This window comes from Pipra filicauda, unplaced genomic scaffold (assembly GCF_003945595.2).
Source record: "Pipra filicauda isolate LSUMZ 115617 unplaced genomic scaffold, ASM394559v2 scaffold461_size746293_pilon, whole genome shotgun sequence".
Lineage (NCBI taxonomy): Eukaryota > Metazoa > Chordata > Aves > Passeriformes > Pipridae > Pipra > Pipra filicauda.
The window spans coordinates 706,861-724,848 of NW_024104600.1; the positions used below are offsets into that span (position 1 = coordinate 706,861).

General features: G+C 41.6%; 1 protein-coding gene and 1 long non-coding RNA gene across 2 annotated transcripts in view; both read right to left on the reverse strand.

Annotated features, from left to right (window-relative positions):
- Positions 1 to 11,346, reverse strand: part of BEND5 (BEN domain containing 5) — a 570,403-nt gene extending 559,057 nt beyond the window's left edge. Inside the window, exon 1 of the mRNA XM_027724293.2 lies at positions 11,315 to 11,346. Within this exon, the coding sequence (XP_027580094.2) occupies positions 11,315 to 11,345 (31 nt within the window). The 5' untranslated portion in view covers position 11,346. The remainder of the gene's footprint in view (positions 1 to 11,314) is intronic.
- Positions 1,961 to 11,288, reverse strand: LOC120324220. The gene is made up of 2 exons (XR_005565349.1): positions 3,424 to 11,288; positions 1,961 to 2,167 (listed from the first exon to the last, which is right to left on the reverse strand). It is a non-coding gene; the product is annotated as an uncharacterized LOC120324220 (long non-coding RNA).
- Positions 11,347 to 17,988: the final 6,642 nt, after the last annotated feature.

Consider the following 17,988-nt stretch of genomic DNA (forward strand, 5'->3'; position numbering starts at 1 on the left):
TGAGATCCTTATTTTAGAACAAAATTAGGATACACTTTGCTATTGAAAACATCTACAGTGTAAAGATCTAACACCTAGATTCCCATCATGCAGGGACCAAGAAAAGTTGCCAGGTATCCTAATGAAGAGCTCCATAAGCCTTGAGCAGTATTTTTAATGTGAACCCATACAAAGAAGCGAATCTGAACTTTCAATACAGTTTGCAACAAACAAAAATTCATTCAGATGACCAAGAGCAACTCCTGTTAGCTCCTAAAAATAACAAGTCCCTAGATGAACACTGCTCAACTCACACTCTGGCTAAGTAGCACTTATGAGGTTATGCCAGAAACAGTGTCTGCTCCACAAACCTGAAAACTGGAAACAGTGTAATTTTATCAAAATTCTTTTAAATGATAGCATTTGTATAAATATACAGTCTTAATAGCTCATTATGGTCTCCTAATCTTTGATTTTATTTTTTTATAAAAAGTTTTATATCATTGTCCCTAGGTTTCAGCAACACTGATATTCAGGAAGGCTCATTTCTGCTATGAGATCTGAATGCTCTATGGCCATTCTAAAAAACCCATGGGCAGTAGCAGCCAGGAACCTGGAATTCCAGCTCCACTGATTTAAAAAATGCTAAGAAAAAGAAGAAAACACAACTGTCATTTTGATCTTCACAGTCACGTATTCTGAAGCAAGGCTTGGGCATGACCCTGCAAATCTAAACATACTGCAGAGTGCTGTCAATCTGAGATACACTTAATTCACAGGCACTGTTAACTGAAAAGAAAGGGAGAAAATTACGTTAAGACTACAAATGCCAGGCTTTGAGACAATACCTGGCATGGTACCAACCACACCTGCTGCCTCACATTTGGGTACTGTGCCCGTTCTGTCACCATTAGCTATTTCAAAGGTCCAGCAGAACAAGGAAAATGTTGATTATCAGGAGATGTTCTCCTACAGCTTGGTCTAGTTCTAAAAAATAGTAACTTTGTGTTGTTATTTAGAAACCAAACTTGACATAAAGCATCTTTAAAGTAATTGTCTCTTAATTACTTTCCTGCTATGGTTTGACCAGCAGACTGCTTGTCAGGTCTGTCTCCAAACTATGAAATTATATTCATACTCAAGAAAACAAGCAAAATAAAGATGATCTCTAGTTTAGCAGAGATTATCAGGTAAATTCTAAGCTTTGTAAAGGTTCTGAAAGTACTCAGGAGAATTAAACTGCAAGTTTACTGTAATGGACTTGGAAAAGCTTGTTGTTTGCATAATAGGAAGGAAACGTAATTTATTGTTCAGGTTTTTACTTTTATTGCACAAGTTTCTCTTTCTACAGAGGCTACCAGACAACATATCCTCTCAGCCTTCCTAACAATACTCTGTAGCTAATGCACCATTAACTTTTTATTTCAGGTTAGAAGGCATAAGTAGATCTAAATATCTCATATTTCTTTAGATATATGTACCCACACTGCTTTACTCTAGCAGAAGGTGGGGCAGAGATGTCTCTATCAAAGCTGAGAGCGGAAAAAGTCTTGTTCTTATATGCAAACATGTCAAAGGAAAATGATCACTAAAGATGTCACGTGGGGGCCCTGCGGAAGGCTCGGTGGTACCACAAAGAGCACTTTGCCCAAATGCTCAAAGGTAAGTAGGGACAAAAAGGTTCATAAGGTGCTTAGCCCAAAACTAAACCATCGACTGACTTGACCTACTGGTTGGTCAAGTGTGAAAAGATGGTGAGAAATCTCCAGTGCCTGATCCATTCAAAAGGATGAGATCCAGAGAGAGATACAGCTCTCAATCCAAGGTCAATCACACTCCTGTCCAAACTCTAGTGAAGAACACTGAACTGAAGATACCTGGCAGACAGGTACTGCTCTGCACAATGTCACTCCTCACTTTCAGTGGCTGTTTTTTTCTTATGAGTTTACAGGAGAAGAAAAAAAAGTCAACTTTTGTGGACTTGCATTTGTTTCATCTTTATTTGTTTCCAAATTTAAGTTAAGAGCATAACTTCAAGACTCCAAGCTTTACTTCAAGACTATTTACTTATTATCTCAATGTGGGCTGCCTCCAAGGATATACCTTCTTGTCAGAGGCAAACGGCAATGGAATTTTTTGTATCACTTCAGTGAAACCCAAAATGTCCAAGAAGGTATGAACAATTTTCCTAATGAAAATAACAAAGTACTTAATGCTTTGAACTCAGTAAGCAAGAAAAGAAAATTCATTAGTCTTTTTACTGTACTTATAATCTCTAACCTATCCACTAAAATACTTACCAGAAATGAAAAAAAAAAAAAATACTGAAAAAAACAGTAGTATCAAATGCTTTAACTGCTAAGATATTTATTTTAAAACATTGTAAGAATCAGTGAATTTCATCTGATATGCTGATTTATTCTTTAACAAGTATTTGGCATCTTGATAATATCAAAGATATCACATGATGCAACAGTTGCTATAGCAGCAATACTTTAAATACAAAACAGACCAAACAAAAGCATAAAACGTATAAACTGTAAACAAAAATATGGTACATAACATGCATCCCCAGCTAGAAGAGAAAAAAGCTACTGAGCTCAATTAGTCCTCAGAATTGCATCTGCAAAAAAGTAAGTTTATCAGCAAGTCCACCCTTCCTGGGAAATAAGAAAGGGCTCGGAGAATTAGGTCTGAATGTGAATGAGAGGAGATGCTGAAACATCAGTTGAAGGGTGAATTTTTTGGGGGTGTTTTCTGGTGGTGTTCCTACCATGCAAGGGGAAATTCTGTGTCTACAGATTCTGAGGCAGGAAAAGAACTGGCGAGTTAAAGCAGATGTGTTGTGTGGTACTACAGAACTTCAGCTGGGGAAATTCTCCTCCGTAGCAACAGTACACAACTGATTTCCCAAAGACAAGGAGTGCATGTGACCTGCAAAAAATACTGAGTCAAAGCAGGCAGGTAAGTGCAGGCTTTGGAATTGCAGTGGAGGAAATGCCTGGTAAGGGCAAAAGCTCATATTACCCACAAAACTGGGAAAAAGGTGTTCTCATGAATTTTGATTTTTTTGATATCTAAAGTGTTCCTACTGTAAATTTCTTGTGGATGCACCTGTCCAAATTAAAAACCAGTATCTGATTATCACTAAGTCAAGTGCTGAGGAGACCTCAACTCCTGACTCAGCCTTATGGCAGTAATGAATTTATATCCATGGGAAAGTAGGCCTTCCATGAGGGATCTAGGGAGCACAAAATCCTGGGGGGAAACACATCAGCAGCTTTGCACAGCACCATCTTCTCCTCAAGACCTTGTGTTTTCCAAGGGACTGGAAGAGAGGTAGCTCCACGCTGCTGCAGCTGCTTGGGCTCTTGTTGGGAGTGTGGGAACTGAAAACTGGGCACCCTCAGTTTAAGGACAATCTCCACCCTGTGGATTACATACCATAATTCAGGCATCTTTGGGTTAAACTTGTGTTTTTCCTTGGCTCTTCCTCCCTATTTAGCTGTTGTTTAGAGGAAGGGATGTCTTCTGCCAGTCCATTTAAGCCAACAGTAGATTGAGACACAATTAGTTTCTTCACTTCTGAGTTAAACTCTTCTTGACTACTACATATTTAAAATAATTTGGGGATTCTAGTAATACTTCTGGAATAATTTGTTCCCCAAGGTTGCTGAAATCAATTACACTATTAATTACTGCCATAATTATAATTACTCATTGAAAAAAAATCCTTTTATAGCATCTTTCCCCCTACTTTCCAAAACAGTCCATTCCAGAAAATAGTATTTTAAACCACTCAGAATTTCTTTTACCCAAGCACTGCCCACTCACATTGCTGAATTTACCCTTTATTTAAGAAAGTTTTAACATAATCTAGTATTTCATATCAAATAATTAGATCATTGCAGTGTTTCATTTTATTCACAAAAATTAGGTCCTGTAGAGAAAAAAAAAATTAAATATTGTTTCAGAATTCCTGTTTTCTAACACAAAAAATGCCAGCAAAGCCAAACTTGATCTATTAACTCTCTTGCATCAGCAATGTAACAACAGGAACTGAAGTACAGAGAACACTACTAACTAATACAGCACATTCAGCAGTTTTTTAACTAAGCAAATACTAAGTTGATACAATATTTATGGGAATATGAAATGCATACAAAGTATTTCAAATATTCAGAACAGAAGCCAAAACTGCACCTTCAAGAAGGCTTACATAGAGAAAGCTCTGAGACCAAATTACTGATCATTTGTACTGCTCAGAAATAAAAAAATAAGTAGACAAACTGGTGTTGTGCCCAGTTACAAAAGATCTGTTATTCTGGAGTCCCACAGACTTTGGGTATAGGTAAGTAGTACAGAGGCAAGTTTATCTCACAATCCTATTTCACATGGACAGCTCCCATGAAATAATGCTGCTGCCTTTGGATTTGTATAAGTTATTTGAGGAATTTTTCACTAATCAAATGCATGATACCACCTCATCTGCATTCGAAATGCAGGAAAACGTGACAGTCACTTGACAGGTTACCCAGCACTGAAGTTTACTGAAATCACACAGTAACTTTGCTGCTTATTGCAGATGAAAACATATCAGCAGACCTGCAATGAATCCAAAGGGGCTCTCTGGAATGGATTCCTGCTGCTCTGCTCTGGTGATTCACGGGAACTGATGTTCCACTTGCTTTTGTGGAGATTGAAATTCAACACATCTTTCAGGGTGCTTATGAAACAAAATGTAAAAGGAAAATCTTGCCAGTCTTCACTCCTGAGTGTGAGATCCACTGCTAAGTAAATAGCTCTAGGAATTAGTAAGTAAATGAAATAGAGAGGTTATTAATCTAATAATAATAATTTAAGACAACTTCTTTCTCCTCCCGCTCCCTTTTCTTTGCTTGATTTTTGCTGCAATGAAATTATGAAATCAGACAGTTTACCATACTGAGAGATCAGGGACACGTACTTATATTAGAAAACATGTATCAGAATGTATAAGTTTTAATCTGTACCCTTAATATATACTTATCCTAAAAGAGAAGCAATCACAAAAATCCTTTGCTATACACATATATACATCAAATTCAATGCCAAACATTTGCAGGAGGAGAGTCCTGTATTTAATACTAAAGTTCACATCCTGCATTTTAGAGCCTGTGACAAAATGAAATTGAAGTCATTACTACTATGATTTTGGTAGAGCAGTTTTCCAAACCACTTCAACATACAAATAGTAAAATTACTTCAAAAAACATATGTAAAAATCTAAGGTTAACAAATACAGCACTTCTTAAGTCACAGCCTTGGCCTCTGTGGCAAAGTTAAGAAAATGAATTGTGGGGACAATGTCACAAGGAAGCTGGGATATGGGACACATTGATGTGTGCCTATAACCAACTCTCAATTAATTGTAAATTGGTTTACCTCTCTTACAGATAATTGCAGACACAGCTTGAGCCTAGAAGAACTTATTATCTCAGGTACAATGCAATCTAAACATGGCAATTGTGCATCAAGGCTCTGCATGCCAAGTACTTTGGGGGATTACTTGAGAAATCTAAGCTGGTTTCTGTAGAATCACATTGCTCTGGAAAAGGGCAGCACAATCAATCCTCCAGAAACAAGAGTGATGTAGCACCATGTGCACACCCAGCTGGGTCTGCTGGAGCTGGATCCAGCAGCACCGCTGGGAACAGAAGCAGCACAGCTGGATCTGTGACATCAGGAAATATTTGTACCAAACTCCTCTCCACAGCCTCCAGCAGCTCGTACATCTGGGGGTTGCTGCTTTCTGTTACCAGGGCACCCCAGGTCTTTATTAAAAAAAAACTAGACAAAAAAGGTAAGAATTACTACAGTCATTTCCCTCTGTGACTTCTGTCCCTAAACAGGTGTTGCTGGAGGAAAGAGGGACAGGAGGAAGGAAAACTTCCCAGTGTAGACAAGTTGTCCGTTTCTTCTGTGGAAGCTGACAGCTCCTGTGTGAGGTGTCCCACCTGGAAAGCAGGCTGGTGCTGCAGATCCAAGTGTCCCAGTCCTGTTAGTGGCCCCATGTGGAGATCAAGCTGATTCCATTGCAACAGGGGAAGCTGAGCATTAAATCTATAAAGCTCAAGTTCCAAACCCGAAAATGCTATGTAGGCCATATAAATGCATTCTGAGGTTAATCTGGTTTTTTTGCATGAGACTTCTGCCTACTAAAAACAGTGGCAGCCACACTAAAGAAACCTCCAGAAACTTGTTTTACAAATTTCGGTATAAAACCTATTAAAATTCTCAATATGTCTCACTTTACTTTTTACAAATTCAAAAACCTCCTCTCACAAGTGCTAATAATTAATAGGGTGCTTTGAACTTCACTGAAAGAAAAAACGTTGGGAGGCTTGAGGTAAGTAACTTTTCAAAGCTTTGATTATTCGTCAAAGAAAAAACTGTTTGAAATATGGCTGGGAAATGGTAAACCATTCAGAAATGGCAGCTGGAACACCCAACACACTCCTGTTTCTTTCTTTTTCAGAAATTATATCTTCTGGCTGTATTAAGCCTTCATTAGTATTTCTCAGGTCTCCTTATATGGTAAATTATATAATAGAAATATGATCAAAGCTCTAAGTACCAAAAATATATTACCAGCTCTTCTTCGACGGATTTTTCTAGTGGGGATTGTTTCTACCAGATAACTGAAAAAAGTTGGAAATTAGTTGAATATCAGCCTACTGGCAACAGAGTCTAATGATTATTATAATATTTTTCTGCAGCAAGGAGAGTTAATTTCTATATAGAACTTGAACAAATATTTCAACTTAAGCACTGAAAACTGAAGTAGTTCATGGTCTTACAAACTGCCTCAAATTTACTAACAAACCTTTATCTAATGTCCCCTGGACTTCCAACTGCTCAGATCGAAATGTACTGATGCTGTCGGTAAGTTCTGGCAAATGTCTTTGTTGAACAAAAGACATTTTAGATTTGTTTACAAATCCATCCTGCAGCACTTTATAAACAACTGCAAACAGCTCTTTCTGGTGTATGAACAGATGCAAGGCTGGGCCCAGTCCCCTCACAGTTTTCCACTGATGTTGGAAACCTCCTCATGTTGATAGGAGGAGACAGTGGGCAGATCCCTTTCAGCAGGAGGACTGCAATGTCTTCTCCCAAACTCTGGAATTCAACTATGCCTATTACAGAATAAGCTCTATTGTTTATACATACTTGAAAATTCAGAAATCAGGACAATTCAACTGAAGAAATTATGTTGGCCTGGAGGATGAGAAGTAACACTGATCTACAGTGTTATTTTAAAGACCAAGATTAAATAATATTGTTCAAGTAATTAGCTGGTTTCTCCTATTTTTAATTTCCTCGTGATAAATCCAGTGAATCAGAAGTTCCAGTTATCAAAAAAGCCTATAAAGACAAAAAAATTAGGTTCTTATTTAGTTCAGCTTTTTATTTAACAATTAAGGCTACCCTAAAAGAAAGCAGTATGTTCTTGATACCAGAATGTTTTCATGTCATATGTGATTAAATATTTTTAAAAGAATAACAATTCTTTTTCAAAAGAATAATCAAAAACTGTCTTTAAAACGGTCCAGCTCAGCACTATCATATTAAAATCCATTAGAAAACACTGCAGAACTTACACAGCTGTTCTATCAGCCTCTCCACTTGCAGATCTCTGAAATAATGATCTCAACACTAAGTGTTTTAGATACACTAATTACTACCCAAGCTTTGAGTGGGGCTTCAGCATTCAACATTGGTTTGCAGCTTTCCTCCCTGAGCCAGGTCACAGCCCAGCTGTGAACACTTTGAAAATTCTAACCATTCCTAATATGAATGTGACTTCACATCACTCTGCAAGGTACCCATCATGACATGTAAATAAACATAAAAAAACTACACATTCAGCTGGAAACCTGTTTATTCCGATAACAAGGATCTTTGGTCTAAAAACACATATTTATGTCCTGTCCAGTACTGTGAGTAAATGCCTTTTTTCGCTTTCACTATGATTTCAGTCAAGATGGCTCAATGAAATATCAGAAATACTAATATCCACAAAATGACTACCAACTGTGGAATAACACATATTAGAACTGTCAATCCAGACTAATATGCAGTTGCCTCAGATAGAAAACTATTACAGAACTCAGAGATAACCTGCACCCTTTGATCATTCAGGCCTCTAGAAGCAAGTCCTCTGAAGGTAATTCAGATGCCTAGAACAGAAATCTGGGGAAAATGAGATAATTAGTGAAATTCTATTTTTTAAAATACTTTCATCTGGTTCACGGGTCAAAATATTTTGCAAATACAGGCATTCTGTACTCACTTTGACCTAATCCTAAAGCTTCCTTAGTGAAGCTAATAATGTCCTGTTCACTACAGAACTGGAAAAATAATACTGAACTGGTTTTGAAGAACCTTAACCAAACTGGCTTTCTTGCTGTGTCCTGTATCTTCCAAAGGTTTAAGACACTGAGGTCAGCTAAGCAGAACGACTGGAAGTAAAACCAAGAAGCTCCTGAAAGTAACTAACTAGACTTAATGACTCTCATTCTCTTGCATTTTTGAAGATTTAAGTTGCTTCTAAGTTGGATTCCCAGCTTGAGACATGAAGAGCCTGGAAACCCAAACAGGAAAGCATACAAATTCAGGGTTTACTGCAAAAAAGCTGATTTGAGCTGCTTCAAGAAAGCAGGTAGGACTATGGAGCCAATTACAATAGGAAAATGACTGATTAATCCAGAGACAAGTGAGCTGATTCGCAGCTCTCTAATCAAACATCAGAACACAGAAACTATTTTAATGGATTACACCAGATGTCTGCCTAGTCCAGCAAGGATAGCAGCAGAATATGAACTCTGTAGTAGACAGGTGTGAGGTAATCTACCTTCCCTATTCAGTCCCATTTTACTTGAAATACACAGCTTGGCTTTAACCATGATACAGAAAATAATGCTGAGCCTGACAGTATTATAAAAGCTGATGGCTAAATTGATTTATATGGTTTGAACAAGGTTCAGTCCTTCTGTAGTGGATTCATTCTTCTTGCACTTGTGCAAAATGCAGGTTGCAGAGCTAGATTCATCTCCTAAAGACTGGTCTAGATCTGGCACATGATGAAGACACACTAAGCAGTCAGGAAGCATCAAGCACAAGAACGTTCCCCAGTTTTGTTATGTGTTCAGTAACAGTGTCAGTGTCACCTGCCACTAAGGGGACAAAAAAGGTTTTTTGGGGGATTTCCCAAGGAAAGAATCTGCCTGTCACTTTAGTGTCAGCTGACAGTCAGAAAAAAAACCAAACCACCCCACCTTTTTTTTTTTCCTCCCAGCCTACTTTCCATGTCCTTCCTTAAAAATGGGCCAAGATCACAAGCTTGCTTCCCTTTCTCTGAAAGTTTTGGGTCTTTTTCATGTCTTTGTGGTTCTTCACATTTTTAATTCCTTGTCTGGTTTTTCCAAAACAGAAGGACCTTCAAATTAAACTTGCAAAATGGCCAGACAAACATTGCAAAACTTCAGCAGACCATGTATCAGGACACGCAACTAAACACGATTTCAGCACAACATTTATGAGAAAATCACTCATTAGTCAGCTGCAACAGTTACAAGTAGAAAAAGTTCTGGGCAATGTTAAAAATAAAAATATTGTAAGGCTGCAGATTCAAATAATACATCAGAGAACACAATGTAAGAGTAAGTTAATCTGGAAGCAGCATGAAAGTTACATTACATATTAAAGTTATGACAAGGGCACAGGCAACAGTAACAGGCAGCAAAGGTGACACAGTCAAATGGCCACTTGGAAATTTGTTCCCCGATTCACAGCTCAGGCAGAGCTGATCAGCTGTGTTTAGTAGTGTTGCACAACACAGAGGATGCAAATAATCACCTGACTCATGGACAAGTTCAATGTACAATAAACTTCACAGTGTGGTTTCAGGGCTTCATAAACAGCATGGTTGAACACAGGGAACTCAGGAACTGCATGGCCAAACCGTTTAGATGTAGACTCTGTAGTATTGTTTCCCAGAACACAACAGCATTTCACATACTTATCACTTTTTTCACCTCAAGTGGCCCAAAAATCCAAAATCAGTTCTATAGATAATACATATTCATTTGGAGCCACTTCTGAGGCTGAAAAGCAGCAGCACAGCCACTAACACAGCAGGCTGGGAAAATGAACTTCTGGTCCAGGAACCCAGATCAGTTATGTGTGGTGCTGTGGGATATTAAATATTCAGCAAAACTGTTATCTTTGTTTCATCTTCGAAATGTTAATATCTCTAATTTTCATAATATATTTTGGGGGCTTTTATTTTCATGTGGGTTGGAAAAGACCTTAACTGTGTTTTGTTAGAACAGGAAAGACCCCCGTACCTAGGGAGGTCCTTATCATTTATTAGGAAACACAAAACTTCAGTGTCACAGACAAACTTATCTTCACATACACAGTTAAAGCCATTGTTAATACATTCCGAGTGGGAAGAACAACACTTGCCACCTTCCTTAAAGAAATCCTCAATAACAAGAGTAAGGCATGGGAGCTGTCAGGGGTGCTGGTCGCTGCCCCTCCGCAGCCTCCGGCTACTTTACACCTCCCGGACAGGTCAAGCAGCATCTGGAGGTCAAACCCCGAGCTATCAGCCTTGAGCTGCACTTTCAGTTCCGGACCTGTGTCTTGACGAATTTTTTTTTTCATCCTAATTAAAGCAGGCGGTTGTTTCTTGTGTGAGGGGAGCTCCTCTGCACCACCAGTTTGCTCTGCTCTTCGCCACCGCCACCTTCGCCCCTGCGCGGGAGGATGGAGCAGAGTGCGGGAGGATGGAGCAGAGTGCGGGAGGATGGAGCAGAGTGCGGGAGGATGGAGCAGGGTACAGGCTGCCCCACCATCATTCTCCGCCCAGCCAGGGCTCAGCCCCGCAGCGCCGGCCGGGTGAGCCGAGCTCTGGCCCTCGCACCTTCCAGCCCACAGCGGGTCAGTCCCTCTCAGGCAGGGCTGGAGCGCCGGGGGCTCTTCCCTCTCTCCCTGCTTGAAAGAGCTTTCCCCGTGACCACCTCTTCCCCGGGAAGACGCTCCTCACCCCCCCATGGGAAGGGGCCTTGCCCTTCGCCACAGCTCCCCGGGTAGGAGCCTCTGCGGCGGCCCCTTCGTCACCTCAGTGCCCTCGGCCAGAGGCTCTCCCCTCCCTCTCCCCTGAGAGAAGGGCTCCGTCTCCGCACTCAGTTGCGAGCCAGGCCCCCTCTACCGCCAGAAGCCCCTGGAGAAGGGGGGCTCCCCCTCTCCCCCCGCCCAGGCGACTGCGACTGCGACTGGCACTGACCCGTCTCTGCCGTCCTGCTCCTCTCCGCCATATTTGTTGTCATCCCGCCACCCCCTCCCCACGCCGCCCGGCCGTCGCCATGGCAACGCGCGTCACCGCCACCGGGGGAGCCCCGCGCCCCCCCCCCGCCATGGCGGCGCGGGCTGACGGCCGCTCCCGGGGACAGAGCCCGCTCGGGGAGAGCCGCTCCCGGGACAGTCTTCCCCGGGACAGCCTTCCCAGGGACAGCGTGCCAGGGCAGCAATGTCCGCTCCCGCCCTCGCCCAGCTCGGCGGCCGCCGCGGTGCTGGAGGGCGGGGCGTGACGAGAGCACCGCCGGCTGCCCGCCCCTCACGCAGCGCCGGCTCCCCGCCCGCACGGCCGTGCCCGCCCCTCTTCGCCTCCCGTGACCGCTGTTTACCGGCGCTGCTCGTCTGGGGAGGGGAAGGCTCGTTATTCGCTCCCCGGTGGCTGCTGCCACCTCGGCAATTACCGTCACAGCGCCCCGGGGGACGGGGCAGTGCCGGGTACCGGAGGCCCCTGCCGGGGTGGCCCCGCCCGCGGGGAGTCGGGGTGGCCCTGAGGTGCTCACAGGGCACCGAGGAGGAGAGAGAGGCTCGTTACCAGAGTCACAGAATCACTTAATTCCAGCCACCATGTCAACTAAACCATAGGACTCAGTGTCACGTCCAGTCTTTGCCTCCTGGGATGGTCACTCTGCCACCTCCCTGGGCAGCCCATTCCAGTGTCTAATCACTCTTTCTGTGAAGAAATTCTTCCTAGTGTCCAATGTCCTAATGTTACGCAGGTGCATGTCCCCTTCCACACAGATCAGGGGCGCAGAGGGCAGAGAGGTTTCTGCCACCCCAGGGGTGGGGAGCACATCCTCCTGCTCCAATTCCAGCCTCATGTACTGAAGCGCAGCACAGGCAGAGATGGCAAATTCATGTGTGTGTGACTGCCCCACCCTGCCCCAAAACTCAGCAGGTGAGTCTGGTCATGTGGCAGTTATGTCAACTTCTATTTTATTTTTATTTTTAATTTCTTAAGGCAGCCCAGTGGGGAGTTTCATTATGTGTGCAAGTGTCGCCCGTCTGTCTCCTTGCCCCAGACCCAGCAGGTGAGCCTGACCATATGGCAAATGCAGTGACGGGGACGGGAGGGCTTCTGCGTGCGCGTGTTCGCGGGCCCGCTGGGTGACACTCACCATGTGGCAAACACGGCCATGAAGACTTTGGTGCAGAGGGGCTAATTATGTGCGTGAGTCCCAAGGGACCCGGCAGGCTGGGTGTGCTCATGCGTGTCTCGCTAAAGCACGGCTCAGGCGGAAGCTCCACTGTACATCCCCAGCGCTGCCAACGCCAAGCCCTCGGAGGCGAGGCTGGCCATGGGGCAAGCACAGTGTTACAAGCAGGAGCATCAAGCCTAGAATCGTGTGTGTGTGCAGACACGGGCAGACACGGGGTTCAGTGCACACCAAACTGGGGGGCTGCTAGAACCGTGAACCAGGGAGTGCACGTGCAGTGCTAAGCAATGGAAATGGGCAGGACTGTGTTCATGGTTATGTACAAAGGTGTTTGCCTCCTTAGATCCGGTAAATTAATGTAACCACTTCCTAGTGACCAATGACTAGTCAGTGAAAGATTCCAAGCTTAAAAATCAAGGCAGGTAAAATTGTATCTTTCTTCATTTAAGTTCTGTTCTTTAAACATCACTTTACCTTTTTTGTCTTCCTATCTAGTATGTGCCTTTTCTGCTCCAGTTTAACTCCTCTTAACAAGACTCACATGGATAATACCTGCAGGTTCCACACGCTTAGATTTTTCTGTAGGGTCAGTTGCTTCCTTTCTCCCTGGAAAAGAGAAAACCTGCTCCTTTTGCAGCCCTGTTCATTCTTCTTTCAGTTCATAGTTCTCTGGTTATTTTTGCAGCATCTATTTTTGTGGTTTCCCTTCCTTTACTGTTTCCTTTCTTTTTCAGTGACATTTAGGCCTCTCTCCTCAGTATCTTACTCAGGCTCTTCACTCTCAGTATCTTACTCTAGTATTATATAAGCTAATTAATTTAATGTTACTTTAGCCACATTCCTGTGCCTTGATGAAATACCTGTCTGAAGGGGTGTACCAAGGGGGCTTGTGACAGGGTTAGAAGATGCACCCTTGCACAGAAGAATAGCAGAGTGTAGGTCTGTTCTTTGCTTAGCAAAGCCATCTAGATCCAAGCTCTGAAAAAAATATTTTCTAGACTTTTCCCTCTGCAGTCTTTATAAACTATAGGTGGTCACTCGCATACTAAAAAGGTTGATGTGTCTCGCTGCTGACAGTGAGCTACACTAAGTGCACACACCCCCACAGACACATTCTCTCCCATACACTCTTCCTCCAGGCCCACAGATCACCCAGGCCATGTGCTCTTCCTTGTTTGTTGCTGGACAAATGATCCTGGGACATCCCTCTTCAGAACATGCCACATATACTCTAATCTTTCTCTTCTTTCTTTTAGGTTCCCTGATAGCCATGTCCCATCCCAGCCCTCCTTCAAACAATTTCTCATATTACTTACCTCTTCATTCCTTTATCTGATATTTCCTTTTTTCTTTTCTTTTTTCCTTTTTAGATCTTAAAGAGTTCTGTCCAAGTTTGCAGCTCTAGTCTGGTTTCTTATGTCCCCATGTCCCCTTATTCCCTTTGTTCTACTTGCTATTCCAGCTTTAGTGTCCCCTCATCCATATTTCATTCCTATCTATTAATACTCATATAGCATTTTTCATCTGTAAATTTCTAAGAATTCAGTGCCTGTGGAGAGACCTTCCATATCAGTGCTTCTTTATTCACATTTCTCTGAGACTCGCTTCTATGGTGACCACAAATACTAATCCAAAGGTCTTTTGCATCTAATTGCCCGTCAATTAACTCAACTCAAATACCTCCAAGAAGGTCTATTGAAATAAAGACATTTGGGGGAAAGAACTTTCTCCAGTCAAATTATCTCTTCTGAGTTAACACACTTGAAAAACCTAGAAATGCCACACTCATTTTTTTTAGTCTGAGTTTAATGCTATGTTATAGTCACCTCACCAAGCAGAAGTGCTGTTAAATATAGATGATATGCAGTCTTTCCAAAAACAGTAAGATAATTTGACAAGAGAGAACTGGAAAGTTCATATAGAAAGTTCTTTTGGAAATAGAAAGATAACTGAATGGTGTAACTTGAATCAGGGCTGAAGAACGAGGGAACTGGTTTTTTAGAGAAGCAGTTGCTTATTTTTATTTGCACGTTTTTAGAGCACCTGAGAACATGTTGAGGTGCTCGTTAGTACAAAGACATCTGTGGCCCTTGCCCTTCCAAAGCAAGCAATCTGATTTTGGACATCACAAACCAACAAAGAACAACAGAACACTGCTGCAAACCACCGCTGCCCTGGTTATCCTCACATTCGCTGTTTCAGCCCTATTCCTTGTTCCAGCGGGTCCCCCGCCTCCTTCCGCATCTTGGCAAGCAAAAACTGCTCCACTTCTGTGGCTCTTTGCAGCTTATTCCCACCCCATCATCTTTTAATAGCCTATGGAAAAACCAGCGGCTTCCCCCCACACATTTCATTCAGTAATAACTCTCTACTTGTTACATTTTCAAACCGGCACCTTCATGCTTTCCCTCGCTGCTGCTTCTCACTCCCACTCACCTAATTTTCCTCCTTCAAATCCCTCCCTAAAAATCTCCTATGCTGTGCTGTCTACTGAAGGAATGGTAATGAGTCGTCAGCTGTGTGCCAAGATGACTGTCTGTCATGGAGACTGTTCTTGTCTTACTCTCATGTGTCGGGATCCACTGCCTGGGTGGGACTGACAGCGACTCAAGGCAGGGCCGCTCCTTTTGCTGTGTTGTGGGTCCTGGAACGGACCCTTAAAACTCATTGTGTAAACAAACAAAAATAAACTGAGGCGATGGAAATAAAAATGGAAATGCCGGCCAAAACCAGGAAGATTAGACAATATTTCAGTTAGGATTCATCAGCTGAGGTAAATTTACATAAAAATTAATGTGACTGACAACTCCATTACAAATATTGAGAAAGAAATTATTTTTATAAATACGGATTTGTCCCATTTTTCTATTTATTTATAATCTCTAAGGACTTAAGGAGTATGTTTTACTTTTTTATTCTATGCTTGCATTTGAAACATTAGATATTCCATTGTTTGTTTATCTTTCGTTTGCAGCCTGGAAGACTGTGGCGATTAAAGAACAGAAGAAAGCATAACAGTGAAAGAGCAAAGACTTGAAAGGAAAAAAGATTTCTGATCACTTTTGTTTTAACATGAGGATAATTCAAATATGTTGAAGATCGAATGATTCCTGTTACACATTCAATACTTCTGATTCAGCTAGAGGTGGCTGCTGTCAATACATGTCTGTCAAAACCCCAAAGATCTTCCAAGAAAATCAATAAAAATCCAATTTTACAATCTTGATATTTTCAGAGTGTTTAAAAAATTGGCAAAAATCCACCCTTTTTTATACATTACAAAAAAAGACAGTAAGGTACATTATTGATCTTTCACAAATCGTTTTTAAGTGACTGTTAAGGCTGGATGTGAATGAGAAGATGGAGCATTAGCACACGTTTTCCATGCCTTTCACACACCACACACACAGTGTATGGTGTGGGTCTTCAAAGTGGGGATTTAAAAATTCAGGTGTAATTGTGTAGAAATCATATAATTACTTTTTTTTGGTATCACTTTCCCTGTGTAGAAAAAAGTCGTGCAAGCATTCAAGTGTATATTCTATTGGTGCTTCAACTGTGACTCCTGTCAGAGAAAAGACCATGACAATGGTTCTGCTACAGAAAGGCCATCGATGATGGCCGTGCAAGCAGAGCAGGTACATTCCAAATTAAAAATAAGAAAACTAAAAAGAAGAAGAAGAAAAAAAAAGAGAGAGAGAGAGAGAAAATCAAAAGTGTGGTCAGAGTTTTTAGCCAGGATGTTATGGTCTGGTGGACTCAGACAGAAAATTAAATCTGATAAAGCAAGAAAAAGCCAAAATGAAAAACCAAAGCCCAGACTGAGGTAGCAAAATTGAGGTGAATTTTCAACCATGCACACATAGTGGAGGAATGCTATAATCTTATTATTGTAACCTTGATCCACTCGTTCCCCCAGCATTTATTGCTCTCATTAGTTATGTAATATCTAAAAGCACACTGTAATTTTTTTGTGTCAGGACAGTATCTTTAATGTATTCTGAACACGCCTAGTATAACTACAGAGATTTATACAAAAATAATATTACTTCTTGAGGGTTTTTTCTGTGTTATTTCTAAGCATAGGAAAAATTAAAATGCAGCAAGTCTGAAAAGGTCAAACTGTATCTCCCCTCATTCTGTGCATGATTTCAGAAATAATCTAAAAGTTATGCTGAGATAACTGACATGAAACCAGAGACACCGTCATCACAAAACTCGGATCAATTTTTGCCCATGCAGGCAAAGCATCATCTCATTTCACACCTGAAAATATTTTTTTTTAATTTTACATTTTACAGATATTTTGAACTGTTTGTTCCTAGCGGTTTGTCCTCACAGATGTGCATCATTATTGTGTAATTACACAGAGAAACCGTCAGCCCGAAGGAAGCCAGCCTGTAAACGACAGCCGTGCCGAACGGGAGGTGAGCGACCTGTGACTCCGGGATTTGGAATGCTGCTTGGCTTGTCCACTCTTCCACAAGCTCTTCTGAGCTTGTAAAAGCAGGGGATTGCCAATGTGCAGGGCTTTCTCACACACACCCCCTTGCTCTTCCACTGCCCCTCTAAGCCAGGCAGAGCTGAGGAGTGTTTGCTTGCCAGTGAGCACAACTAGGAAAGGAAAGGAAAGGAAGGTCAGTGGCAGCCACCCGGGCACAGATTGGAAAAAGAACTGTTATCCAAGGGCACAGGTAAACCCTTGCTATTACAAACTGAGACTTCTAAATTCTTTTCAGGAAATAACCTTCATTTTTAAGTTCCCATCAGAAAGGTGCACACACATATGTGATAAAAGTGCACTTTACCTGGGAAAGGTGAAGGGCTAAGTCAGTTCTCCTGGGATTTGAGCATGTGGATCAAAACAGTTTAGAATTTCAAACGTGAAGTATAATGCTAAGCTAGAATTCTCTGCCACTCAGAGGCAGGTAGAAGGGACCCAAAGAATTCTTCTGCGCTGGAACCCTCCAATTCCCTGGAATCCCTCAGTGGGGAAAGCACTTTCCAGTGGTTTCTAATTGTGTAGCTGCTAAATATGCTCTTTACAGGTGTTCCCAAGGGGTCTTCATGATCCTGATCCACTCCTAGTGGCAGAGATTACTACACCTATACTTAGAAATTAAAATATATGCTTGTGTAATGTTTTAATATCTTAATTGGAAAATGTTTAATATCTAAGTATTAGTTTTTCATTAATATTTCCAATATTATTATGGACTCAGTCCTGTGTTTATATATACAGACACATTTTATGCATTGCATTTTAATAATCTATAAACCCTACAGTTCTCTTCTATCTTTTAATCCTTTTCAGCATTTACTCTGATAAAATTCTTTTAACGCAGACAGCGAACATCTGGACAGATGAGAGAGGTACAATCAGAACTTAATTTCAGATTAACTGAACAATTGTTTGCTGTCTTGAAGCTGGTTATTTGGCCCTCAACTG